Source organism: Aulonocara sp. 'chitande type north' Nkhata Bay, linkage group LG2 (assembly GCF_057382095.1).
Source record: "Aulonocara sp. 'chitande type north' Nkhata Bay isolate Kocher_YH1m ecotype deep benthic linkage group LG2, A_spYH_male_GT1.1, whole genome shotgun sequence".
Lineage (NCBI taxonomy): Eukaryota > Metazoa > Chordata > Actinopteri > Cichliformes > Cichlidae > Aulonocara > Aulonocara sp. 'chitande type north' Nkhata Bay.
In genome coordinates, this window is record NC_141345.1 from 32,007,073 (window position 1) to 32,020,957 (window position 13,885).

The window sequence follows — 13,885 nt, forward strand, 5'->3', positions numbered from 1 at the left end:
AAAGATCAGCTGATATTTTTTCATGATTTTTGTCTGCATTTCTTCTTTTCTTCAGGTTTTAATTACTATCTACTGGTTGGGTCGTGCTGCCAATAGCTGTACATCCTACAACGGGCCCACGTTGGACCTGAAAGAGTTTGAGGGCCTGCTGTCACAGATGCGAAAGGTTGGATAGCTCATGTTTATGCCAGCGATAAAAATATAATGGAAATCTCAAGTACATGGATAATATAGTCAGCACTTGCTTTTCCCCCCCATTATGTCTCTCTTAGTAACCAGAGCTATCAAGTGTAATAGGTAGGGAGACCATATGCTATATTAAATATTTGATCCCTGCAGTAATTCATTTCTACAGCCAAAGTGACCTGAGGCATGACACACAGCTTCTGCAGAATCACTTATTTTGGAACTGAGATTCAGAAAATGTGTGTTTGTTCGCTGTACTAACATTTCTGAGAAAACACCTTTCACCCGAGTTCCAGTCAAGAAAATTGAATTTAACCTACCTTTTACCTTTTTAATGACCCAAGAAAAAGGAGAAAAGTTAGAAATGGCAAACCCTCAAGACACATACATGCATACACCCTCTGTGACCGTCATTCGTAGCCATGATGTCAGTTCTGTGCAATTTATTCCACTATGTGACGTCCTTTTGCTATTCTGTAAAACTGGGAAATTGCTGCCAATTCAGCAAAAATACTTTCCCAGATGTTCACACGTTGCAGACGGACAACACAAAGCCATAATTCCACAAAGCAAAAAAAACTTTAATAAAATGAAGGAAAGCTCATCATGTGCAGGTGCATGAAATTCCAGAGTGACTATTCACTTCCCGCCACACTTCCAACAGTTACTAAATGGAAGCTGGACCTTACCAAAACTGATGATTGAAAAGCACTAAGCAGGTAAATGTGAGCTCAGCTGCGCTCTTATTTACTTTTTGTAAAAAACTTAGTTTAAGTGCTTGTTTTAAAGGGTGAGTTACGAGGGAGATGCATATTTTCTTACTTAACTGGTATAGTGGTATATAAGTTATAATATATTGGTTTAAATTGTGTAAAAGTGAAAGAAACAAATCACACATGACTTCTGCTGCTGTAGAGCCTGTTTTATAAGCATAACAAAGACATTTAGGAGAGTTTGGGAGTTGCATAACAGATGGTAGAGGGGTCATGGGCAGGAAGTCTTTTGGTAGACAGGAAAGGCCTTTCCCCACCTTCCATTAGCTGCAACAACACATTAAAGCTGTGGACAGAGAAAGGGAGGGGTCACTAAGGTGAAGAGAAAATGATGAAGAGTGATGTAGGTAGAAGAAGAGAGAGGTTATTGGAAAAATAGATGTGGGCAGAGTGGAGACTTGCAGCATGACAGCTGTAGTGGGCACAAAGGCCAAACAACACAAGTTTGGGGGACTTCAGTGACGACTTATGGAATATGCAGCGAAAATTCCTAATTCATTTTAGGGTGTTTGATTACTTTCATTACTCTCCACCATTTGTTATCACTCTTTTTTTTGTGCTCATGCATTTTGTAAAATGTGTGTATGCATTCTCAGGAGACAGAAGAGGCAGAGAGCCCTAAACGCAGCATCCGGGACAGTGGCTACATTGACTGCTGGGACTCTGAGCGCAGCGACTCTCTCTCTCCGCCACGCCACGGGCGCGAGGATTCATTCGACAGCCTGGACTCCTTCGGATCACGCTCAAGACAAACCCCGTCACCAGACGTCCTGGTCGCCCGCGGCAGCAGTGATGGTAGGAAAAAAATTTAGTCTATACACTCTTCGATTCACACTGAACTGCTAGTTTTAGTTGACTGTGAAAGACTGGTTACAATGGCCACCCTTTAAATCACAATTTGCAGGTTAAATATGTTCAGTAGCCATTGTGTTGTTTTAGCTATAGCTGTTTTTCCTGTGAGTGAGAAGTAAGTCTTTGTGCAGGTTGGGCAAGGTGCACAGATGCAACATATAGATAAATGAGGTTTATTGTGCTTTGAATGCTACTGTATGAAGGCTTGTTGTTCTGGCTGTGTTTTTGCAGGACAACGCCCAGTTCAAGTCAAAGGCTGTTTGAGAGAATAACATGAATAATCTCTGTACTGTTTTGAAGTCAATTTATGGCTCTTGTTATATTTAAGCCATGGTAATGTACATTGTAAAAGGAATTCAGTAGTGGCTGGGCTCAGTTCCAGTGTCTGTTACCTCTCTTAGACCAAGGGCTACAATCGCACCGTATTAAAGCTCTCTGTGTTCTTCACCTTATCTGACGTCAATCTGCAGTGTCAGAAAACATCCTAGAGTCTAGTTTCAATAACAAATCTGTCCACATTTGGTTTGGTTTCAAACACATTTCAGTTATGTAATATTAACATATGCTCCAACAAGCAGGTGATGTAAAACCAAAGGCATTTCATTTATTCATCTTTTTGGAAGGGAAAATTCAAAATTTATGAAAAGATGAAGTTGGCAAGGCAGCAACAGCCACACAGCTTCTGTTTTGTCCTTTCTTTTTGTTTAGAAATTTTGAAAAGTACTTCTTGTTACAGTACAAATTAGAGCCTGTCCTTATGAAGAAGTAAGCAGGGAGACTTTAAGCTGTAGTTTAAACAGTGAAACACTTAAACCCTGCTTATTCAGGGAAAGCTCTATGAAATCTTAGTCCTTAATTCCCCTAAAAATGCACAATGCAGTAGATTTATTTTATAACTCTATTTCTTTATTAACTCTGTTGCTTATCTAATTAAATCTAGTATGAATGAAAATAGTCTCAGCTATCATACTTGTCCCAGCTCGCAGTCTTAAGGTGTTTGTACCATTCCTCATACCATTGACATCTGCACAAAAGTATCTCTGTGCTTGATGTTTGAACCTTTTGTCCTTAGTTACGGCTTTTTGATGCGTTTCTTTAAGTGTGGACTCAGATGAGTGACAGCACCAAAGACTAAGGAAGGTATGACCTATCTCTATACAGTATGTGAGACAAAGAAGAGGAAGAGTTGTGGTTTCATGAAGGAGCTTTCAGTGGTTTTGATCTGACACTTGACTGGTATGTCAAGGATTATGAAACTAACAGCTCTTGGTTTTGAGAACAGAAGATATTGTTACATATAATGTATGTATATATGTAAAAATATGGTCTTTGTAATTATTTGGAAGGCATCAAATAGAGATTAAATATGTATACTTTTAAATTTGTCACATTAATTTCTGTCTTTGTCTCTAGATTTCCCTCAACGTGTTTACATTGCTTTGTTGTTTATTACGAAAAATGCTTACTACTGTATATGTGCAGTTTAAGACATCCGACATGGTAGCATGGCACTTGCAAGACCAGCATAAGCTGCAAAACCTTTGAAGTGGCTTTGGGCTGATGTCAGAAATTGAGTTAAAAATACATTTTGGTCTCACATGAGTATTTTATAATGCCAAACTGGCCACATGCTTTCATTGAAAGCTGCTAATTGCTAGACTGTTTGCGGATTTGAAGGTATAAAATTTTAATGGTAGACTATAAAAAAGATTACTGCGTTCGTCACACAGTGTAATGTACTTGTCATTGCTGTGCTGAATGTGGGAAAAACTGAGGAAAAGCATCCTGTCTGATTATGTTTTTGTTTTGAGGGAAGTGCAAAAGGAAACTGTTGTCCCTTGTTGTCATCAACAGTCAAACTATAGTGCTTTAAGGAAAAATCCGCAATGTATCCTGTGGTTTTTTTTGTTTTGTTTTTTTTTTTAAGTGTTTACTTTATTGTTGTAGATAAGTAGCTTTCATTTTTGGTTGTAGAAGCAATATTCGCTATTTTTTTAAAAAAGTGCTAGGATGATGGTATCCAAAACATCCTAAATATGGGCCAATGAACAAGTTTTAGCCAGTCTACTGAAAGTTGACCCCTTACCATGTTTCTCTTTATTTTTTTTTAAACCTTTTTTTCAAGTTTAACGTAGGTTGCACTGCCTGCTGTCATTTTGTCTATTAAAAAATATGGACTGTGTAGGCTTGGTGGGGTGCCAGGCGGGTAGAAAACCTTTTATTAGCGATCTTGTTAACCACATGCACACACATGCACATGCAGCTTGAAAGAGTTAAGAAAACCAGGCAAATGTTTATTGTTGTTGTCTGTCTACTCATGTTTGCTAATAAAGGTAGGCAAGATATCGCTATACAGGGTGTCCCACAAGTCACTATATACTTTTAATAGAGCCCTAAAAAGAAACTGCTACGTTCTCTTCATGCTTGAAGTGGGAATTAAACATACAATAAGCAACACCAGCCTGACGACCCCCAAATCTGACAATAACTCACGTTTTTCCGGCAGTGACCCAAAATTAGCTTTTCAAGGGTATTCCACTATTACGCAAAAAGAAACTTGATGGAATAAATGGGCTCTGTTTTCTTAAAAATAGCCTCGAAAAAAGCTGCCACAAACATTCTTTCAACCTCTCTTGTTTATACTACAGAAGCATTACCTAATCAATTTTTCCACCGACACATGTAACTCACAGCTGATTAGTCACACTGTCAACCTGCTGACACCTACATATCATCCAAAGATTGAAAAGAACGAAGAGAGTTGATAGCTGATGAACTGAGGAGGCAGATTGAAGTTTAGCATACCGCTACCTGTGGTGGAATTTCCTTTTAAGTTTTGATAAGTTTATTTTATTTCAGAAGCACTTTGTGATGCATACATGCTTTCAAAAGCTACATATTTAACATCACAATCTTGTGATATTTATTATTCCTGGTTATCAAAATATCAGTGATCAAATGAGACCCACAGGTACAAACTAGATATTTTTAACCCAGGGGGCTTTGAGTACATCTAGCCCCCTGGGTTAAAAAAGAATCCTTTTGTTAACATCCATACAAACTTGACTCCAGCAGGTTTTCCCTGCCCTGACCTTTAGACAAAGCCCTTTCTCTGTTCAGCACTGAAAACTGACTTCACCCTGACAGAAATTAGGAACTTTGATTCAATCGAGAAATTCAATATTGGCAATGCCCTTTTGTTTGGGCTATGTGTGGAGATGGATACGGTTTGGATAAATGAGGCACTTTTGTGGGCTTCTATAGTAAAATTGTCCTTCTCACTTTCTCTGTTTACAGGGCAGCGCCCACTGCCAGTCAAAAGCCGTTTGAAAGAATGATTGAATGATGTAATTGAGATAGTTTTAAAGGTCTTGTAGAAAATATCTCTCCAAAGTGTCTGAAAACTATATGTTTTCAGACTCCTGGCTTCATACATAATCAATGAAAAATCATCATAAACTGAAAGCATAGCTTTTTTTCTCGTACTGCCACATAAACAGTTTACGATTGTAAGAATGATATTGTCTGTATTCAAACTTGGAATCTTTTTTTAATTTGTTTTAATTTTAGTTTGCATAGAAGTGAAAATGATCTTATATAAAGGCAACAACTGTTAATTTTGTAAACTAAAATGTAGAGTGTAACTAACGCTTGTACGGACACGTATAGCTGGGGACCCGGCAGCTCAGTAGTCATTCCTGTTGTTCTTCTTTGAAGTTCCCTTGAAGGCTTGTGCCTCGGATGTCTGGATAGTTGGTGCATTATAATGTAAAGTCTCAGCAGTGTACGGTGTATGTGGTCAGTGTTTCTGATCACATTCGAGTGGTCAGAAAAACAAGCATGTGCACAGACACCCGCATGGACACTCGCACTCACCATCTGATGATAAAAGTCACTCAGACAATAGCGGACTCACAGATGAATATAACAAAGCTGACGTTTGTTCACATTCATTGGATGTCTTAATGATGATGCACTTTCATCAGCAACTGATGTGCTTCCATGCACTGGAAATAATACATACTACGTATTAGTTACTTATTTACTACTATTGGTATTAATAGTAGTACATTTGTGTTATTTCTTCCAGTTTTTCTTTTTGCATTGTACAGTTATAATAAATGCTACGTATTTGTAGTTAGCAACACATTGTTGAATTAATTATTTCTCACATTGTTCTTACATTTTGTCTTTTCATACTTGGTGTTTTGGACATTCGTTACAACTTTTCAGTTACTGCGATCATTATTGAACTACACTTTGTAACTTTTTCTTTCGTAATGCAGTATAACTAGATGATGATGATGATGATGACTATTGATGTCACTGTATTTTTCTAAAATCTTGGTACACTATGGACCTGACCCATGATACATTTTCTCTCAAGCTTCACTATTACCATGTGTGCAGAGGGAGCACATCATCCTGTAAAAAACATATGTTGTTCCTTAAAGATGGATCGACTTGGATGGCAGAGTCCCTCATGTTTCCATTGCATGGGTTAAGAGCCATAATTGAACCCTTCGTTGTTAGAAGTGCAGATTTCTCGAAGTCTTTTTTTGGACCTTGATCTGTCAATCTTTGAAACCACATAAAAAGCCTTTTGATAGAAAAAGAAGCTTTTCACAAGTTCAAATGTGACAGCTGCTTCCACGTGTATGTCCACAAAACTAAGGGAAGATTTTATGACTTAGATCTGGTTAAAATTCTTGGTTTGTACTCTGAATATATATACATTGAGTCATAAATTTATAGGTCATAGTCTGAGTACACATGCACTCAAAGGGAGGGGACAGTAGCACATGTGCTGAACATCTTTGAGAGGAATTTTTAGCGACCTTGAATAAAGCAAGGCTGCAGTTATCTGTTTGCTGCGGGTTTTAACATATCTAGGCTTTGGTTTGCAAAACATTGCCAAGTAATCGTGGATGTGACTGGTATATCTTCAGTAAATCACTGGAACTATAAACATGTGACCTGCTGAATGAGACTGAGTTTCATTTCTTTCTTCTATATGTTTTTAGAGGATCACAGTGGGCCATCGCACAGAGGAATTTAGGACCCCAAGTAGGGAAAGTCCTTAAGCAATAAACTTCTGCAGCCAGGTGTTACCACTGATATTACAAAGCTAACATTATGTTTAAAATCTGATTCACACAGGAAGAATTTACTCCGTGTCTAACTGCGTGCTAATATTTAGTCAGCACAAGCTGCACAATGCAAATTTAGTGATGATTTATGTCACCTGCTTTGTTTCATAAAAACAGGCTTGCATCTGATTTATGCTCTGTGGCAAGAATGCACAGTGGTCTAATAACACTATTAGACCACTGTAATTTTGTTATGCGTATATGAAGGTTTAAAGAAATAAATCTGGGCTTTCTGCCACGAGACTCCTCAATCAACAGTTTTTCCTCTGATCTTATTTTTGGGTTTAATCTCTTATGTCTCCCTCTTGTTCTCCCTCTGTCTCTCTCTTGCAATGACTCAGCAAGATACAGTTTTCTTGCTGTGTAGGATACTTAAAATGAAGTCGTTTTTTATCGTTTTTTGAACACATTGCGATTGAAAAGGGGCTTTAATATAACACATACTTGTGTTTACATGATTTGTCACAAGTGTAAATGGGCTGAGAACTGGGTGCTTTGTAGAGTATATCTGAGTTTCTGATTACTTCTATCACACTTTGAGTTTTGTTGTTTTTAGCTTATTTTTTCTTAGCATTGAGGTAAAGGAAATCAGTATTAGCAGGTAGCATTGTTCCTGCCATTTTGCTTAATTTCAGAACTTTTAATCAGTGTTTCTGTCATATCATATCAAGATGTACAGCATCATACCATGACCAATGCAAAAAAAGTGGTTATGTTTTTCTCATGCAAAATACTTTTTGAGAGACATCGCTGTGTAGTCTCTAAAGACACACAGTGCATATATAACATGTAGTATAGTCTGTTTCTTCCATATGGGTTAAAAAATACAATTTTGATGAAAAATGTGTCCTCTGGTGCCAGTGAACACTTCTGTTCGTCTCATTAGGCCGTGGCAGCGACTCGGAGTCTGACGGCGCTCCTCACCGGAAGATGCCAGACGTTCGTAAGGATGACATGTTGGCACGACGGACGTCTGTCAGCGAGCCACGAACCGCCGTACCCTTTAACCAGTACCTGCCCAACAAGAGCAACCAGAGTGGATATCTGCCAACGCCACTACGCAAAAAGAGCAACGACAAAGAGGAGGGAGGACGCAAGAGCTGGAGTACCGCCACTTCACCTGTAGGGGGTGACAGACCTCTTAGGTAGGTGTAACACTAGAGAGTGCTCTTGTGACTTGGCTATCAAAAAGGCATTTAGTTTAGCCTAACTGAAAATATCATATAATATTATATGTATGGAATACTAAAAGGTGTCTGTTGTTTGTGTGTCGATATATACAATTGTTGTTAAGTTGGGCACAATCCAAAATAAGAAACAAAGAAGTTTAATAGCTTAATGAACAGATTATCAGGGGTACATGTTACACCACTGTGGCTTGACACTGATTGGTGCAGATAAACCCTTTTAAAGCTTGTTTAAAAAGTTCTGGCTGAAAGCGCACAGTTCAGGGTGCGGATGGAAGAAGTTTGACTGCCCAGAAATCCTGTTAATAAGCGTGAAGATGATGGCTGAGATTAGTAGATATGGATGTAGACCATGAAATAATTTAAAGTAATTACTTTAATACAGAACTGATAAAACAAATCAGCTGTTGGAGATTTTTCAATGTTTTAAAATGTTTTGTGTGTGAGTGATGTTTAGGGGGGGTTTGTTTGTTTGAGTTTTTTTTACAGTAATTGGCAAGATTAGGTGTTATGTCAAATTGCATATGTCTGTAATAAAACCTCTCAGCTTTTGATTATTTTTCTAGTATTGTACAGATGTGAGTGGCTAATAGAGGCCAGATGTGGGTTTTCATTGGCTCTAATTCTGACTGAAGCAAATGTCTGAAGCAGATTTAAAACAAAAGGTCTTTTTGAAATAGTCTGGCATGACACCATGCAGATTTCATCACAAGTTTCAGATTTCTGCTTGCTCAGCAGATTCCTTGATGTGCTTTGATTGTCTCTTGTAGCTTCCGATGTTGCTTGTTTGCTATTGACTAGATTGAGTTTGGTGTTTAGTACGGAGCCCCGCAGGGGACATGGGAGGAAAAAAAAATTAAGACGGACTTTTGCGAGATCTCGCAAAACAAACTCGGGATCTCGCAAAAGTTTTGCTACCCAATTGGTTATTTCCCTATTTTTTTCATCCATCAAAGCTCACATATTGATTTTGCATTTATTCTTTTCCTCTTTCCCTCCTTCTCCATCTCTTTACTTCACCTCTTATTATTTTATGTCATGGTGTGTCCTTCACTCGTTCTTTCCCCAACCCTCCCTACATCTGTTTGTGCTTCATGTCTTATGACCATCATGTTGTGATTATCCTCATGTGACTAATTTTACTCCCAATGTGATTACGTATTCCTCTCCTGTGTGTGTGTTGCATGAATGGGTGATGCCTCAGTCTAAATGAGGTCTGTAGCTTAGAAATCCCTCCTGGAGAATCCCCTAGTCCATCCCCCACCCTGCCCCTTAAACCCTGTACACAGATTCAAAAGGAGAACCACATTAAAAAGGACAAGCACGAAGGGAGGCAGTCTGCATCTCCGCCTTGCATTGAGATCCATACAGCAGGCAAAAGAAGGAGAAGTGAGCCTCTGCCCAGTAGTCTCCCCCAGCCCCAAGCAGAGCCCCCAAGAGAGACTGTAATTCATCTGATGGTCACCTCTGAGCAAAGGTTTTAACCTTCACTCATATTTTCTCAATACCAGATATCAACATCCCCATTCCTTTTTGTAATTACTATTTTTTATGTTTTTGTTTTTTTAATTTAACCCGTCAAGTTTATTTTTGTGCTTTTACACATTGTTTCTCTGATTTTTAAGCAAAAATTTATTTTATATGTGTAAAGTTTTTAGGTGGCTGCAGAGAGCTCTGTGCAGTGTCACAGCTAAGGTGGGGGGGAGGTCAGAAAAGTAAATAAAGTAAAATTACCACACCACTATCCATATCTGCTTTAAGCTAACAGCTCCAAGGTAAATGAAAAACTAATAGCATGTTGTTATTCTACACTCCAGTTTGATAATAATATATAAACAGTATTTGGAGTTGTTTGGGGTTAGAATAGGCATTTTGGGTGGTAGTGCAATAACGTTATGGATGGTATGGATTTTCTGACAGATTTGATAGAAATGTATACGTTTTCTGTAAAAATCTGACCATTTGATTGACAGTTATTCCTGCTATGTTTGGAAAATCAATCACCAAATGAGCAAAATTGAAATTGTTTTTTCAATACTGATGATTTTTCTTTTGGCTCTGCCTAAAACCTCCTGGTGAATGCCAACAATTGGTTTTTGCAGGAAGAAACTTTGCAAGTCCATGATAGAAGAGTTTAGTGCTCAGTGTGTAGAGATCTTTATTATTGTTGGTCATGAGTAGAGTCAGCAGTAATATTTCAGCTGAACTTTTGTTTTTTAAAAGGTTAACTTATTCTACATCAAGTGGTATTTTGCCGTGTTTCATGTGCAAGTTTTGATATATTTGACTCTAATCCTCTTGAATGCCACAGAAAACACTGAAAATTTGATCTTGCTTATTTCAGCTGTAGCGTACCTGTCCAAAACCAATGTTTGTGATAGTCACGATACTCAACAAACATCTCTAAGAACTGTTTTCTTCAAGACAGTTTCCATGGTAGAAAACTTTTCCAGCTGATGTTTAATTTTTCTTTTTGGCATTGCTTTTATCAGATCATCTTTTCCACTGCTCCTTTTATCCAGTCTTGGGTAACAGTAAGTTAGCAAGAGGGTCACATCTTATTTAAACCAGTTTCAGACTGTAATGCACTTGCAGCCTTTTGCTTATATATTTCAGAAAGTCTGTACGCAGCAGGACAGCCCAAAGTCTCAAATTATACATTTGGTGTCAGGAAACAAGGTGAGGATTATGAGCTGTCAAAGAACAATGCCATTGTATATTTTACAGCTCACACAAATCCAATGTGATTGCAGTGCTCCTTGAAAAATGTCAGTTTAGGTCTCTTATGTAATTTCGCAGTCCGGCCTTATCCGGTGTTATTTCCTAGTCAAACCGACGTTTCGTTCACAGTGCTGTTGGAGAGTCATGCCTCCAGTTTCCAGCATTGTCTTCTGGCACAGATGTTGTGACATTGATTGAATATTGAGAATGTTAAGGGAGTGAATCCTCAATAGAAATCGGATGGTTGTCCGAGACAAAGGGGATTTGTAGGATATTTTATATGGATTTCCCCATCTTGCATATTTCCTGAATAAAGCCAAGGCTAGAATTTTTTTTTCAATTTCAGCTAATTGGTTTTTGCAATGTTGACACATCCTTTTTAAGAGCTTTTGCTGTTTCACTCAATTAGTTGAGTAGAGCAGATACCCAGTGCCATGTTTTTTTAGCTGTTTTTGTAGTTGCAGTAATGACCAAATCTGTTTGACATCTAAAGTATCAGAAATCTGTTGTTCTCTAGATTTTTTTCAATCAAACATAAATTTTGATCAAGTGAAAGGGAGAACAAAAGAACCAAGTGGTTGCTTTCCAGTTATATCACAATATATTTCTATCAAATCTGCAATCATATGCTAGGAGCAAAGCTGCATGCACAACTGAAACATGGACACACAGAAATATACATATATATGTATATATAATATGGATGCACACAAGAATGTACTGTATGTGTCCACACACAAACAAACATTCACAGAGAACATGAACATTCGACCCACCCTCAGGATGTAAGGAAATGAGGCCTTCTTCCTTCCCTGACCCTGAGCAGGCTGGGACTGAAGCCTGGCCTTTTCACTGCCGGCAGCTGGCCAGTCTCTCCCTCCCTACCATGTATTCTGGGAATTTACAGTCCAATAATAAGCCTCCCAGAAAGTAGCTGTTCATCACAGGATGACAAACAGCAGACTGTTTTGTGAATTTTGCTTTGACTTTGTCTGCTCTGAAGGAATTTGTGACCATGCGCTATTTTCATAGATTTATGTCTTTAAAAAAAACTAGGCTTCTCCAGAGGAATGCTGTCTTATGATGTAGGATAATAACCAGGCAGCAAAACGGTTTAGTTTGCTTTGCTTTCTGCAGTACTCCAGCTCGCTCGTGCTCAGAGGAATTCTTCCACCATTCGTCGACCCTAGCAGCAAATGCCACGGCCGCCTCCGTGTTTCAAACGAGCCCCATCAACACAGCTGGGAAGCATTCACCTGTGACACACCAGGAGGATGTCGCAATAAGGAAAGGAGTTCCTGGTTCTCTGGTAGCTGCAGATGCAAAAGGAGATGATAAACAGGCTTGTCAAATACCGACCTCACCCAAATGTCTCGTCACCCTGAGTCCGTCTAGCTTCCTTCCTGTGCCCACTGCCATGGCAACCGCATCAACAGAAACGACTGATACGTGCCGGCAGAAGGGAAAGCCACAGACTGAAATGGATGAAGGCACGTCTTGGGTGGACAGCAGTCTTCCAGCAAAGTGAGCTCACTCCAACAGCTACACTGTTATTTAATGAAACTTTGCTGCATTAAGCTAAAACGGCTTAATTCACTTCAAAGTGAAGGGATCTTCTATTTCCATGATCCCTTTGAATTTTCTATATCAGCATGTGATCTTGACGTGAGACTGCAGTGCTTCTCTGTGGATGATGAATGTCATTATCTGAAGACTGCATGACCTTTTTTACCTGTTTTACATGAAGGCAAATTGATAGTGCCAGCTAAAATCTGTTGTTGAAAAGGGCTGCATGGAAAGTCTGAAAAGTTGACTTTTTCTCTTATCCTTGCTTTTTTGTGACTGATTAATTTGTGAAAGTAGAAACATTTGAGAATGTGCTTTTTGATTAACTGTGCATGACTTTAGTTGGCAGCTTTTGAGCTGTTCAGGGATTTCAAATTAGGAAACAACTTCAGTGCATTCTGAAGTAAATTTGATCCAGTTTGAACCAAAATCGATGAGTAATTCTTCAGTCTATATCTTTGAATCCAAATCTAGATTGGCAATCACACAGTGATAGTTCAAAGTGTGCCAATGAAATTCTATAGTAAAGCTGACTTTAAAGCATATTCCCAGCCACACATCTATCTACCCCAAAACATATGGCAAATAGATGTTTTACTAGGACATACCATATGACAAATACCATTTTTAGCAAACAATCTGCCTGGTCTTGATTTAGTCTTTTTTTTTCCCATCTTGTGAGATTCAAACCACAGGCCACACTGTCTCTCACACCCCTCCAACATCACAGAGACAGCTCTGTATGAAGACCTTTGTGGTTAAGGCCAAACCTACAAGTGGTGGTCACAGACACAAAGACAGCTGCATCCTTGATGTTACCCTTGTGCTGTCTAATAAAACATGCATTTCCTTTTTTCTTTCTTTCTTTTTTCAATAGTTTAGTGTCAACTGCATTCTAAGATCATGGCCATATAATGTGTTTTTTAAAATTATTTTTATTTTATGCCAGCAGTGCTTTTAGTGCTGCAGTAAATTTGTGTTCTGGATAAGACTGCCCCCTTGTGTCTGGCTTGAGGTTTGTCATTTAACCTAGGAGCTAACACAACCAAAGATCACCACACATATTTGTTTCAAGCATTAGTAATTAAATTAAGCTGGTGCGTAGTCACAAACTAACTCATTATCAGCTGCAAACATGGCTTTTTAATATTTGCACGCGTGGATGAGATGTTTCTCTCTTCAGAGTGTTGTGTTCATTTGTGATTGTGTTTTCCCTCCATGCTTTCTGACTTCTGTAGATTCAGCCACACAGATTGTGTGTCAGATGATCCGCAGTAAGTTGTCTTTTTACCCCTCACAGGCTCAGCTGCCTGGCATTGCTCTGCAGTACAAAATAGAGCTGGCTCAATAAGTCATTAAATCATTTGTTCATTGTTGGAAATAGGTCAGGGAAGTGGGGAAATCTGCCAGAAATTGAAGGAATTTAGAAAAATGTCGCCACTGACAGCAA

At 38.7% G+C, this 13,885-nt stretch overlaps 1 protein-coding gene across 13 annotated transcripts in view; it reads left to right on the forward strand.

Annotated features, from left to right (window-relative positions):
* The window catches only part of LOC147338204 (LIM and calponin homology domains-containing protein 1-like), an 82,838-nt gene that overhangs the window by 50,976 nt on the left and 17,977 nt on the right, over positions 1-13,885 (forward strand). For 8 of the 13 annotated variants that reach the window (XM_086259204.1, XM_086259164.1, XM_086259212.1 and 5 more), the window contains 6 exons: positions 56-166; positions 1,556-1,754; positions 7,848-8,106; positions 9,353-9,625; positions 12,007-12,393; positions 13,674-13,709. In XM_086259204.1, the coding sequence (XP_086115330.1) occupies positions 56-166; positions 1,556-1,754; positions 7,848-8,106; positions 9,353-9,625; positions 12,007-12,393; positions 13,674-13,709 (1,265 nt within the window). The remainder of the gene's footprint in view (positions 1-55; positions 167-1,555; positions 1,755-7,847; positions 8,107-9,352; positions 9,626-12,006; positions 12,394-13,673; positions 13,710-13,885) is intronic. The other 5 variants (XM_086259182.1, XM_086259219.1, XM_086259237.1 and 2 more) reach the window with 4 other exon arrangements.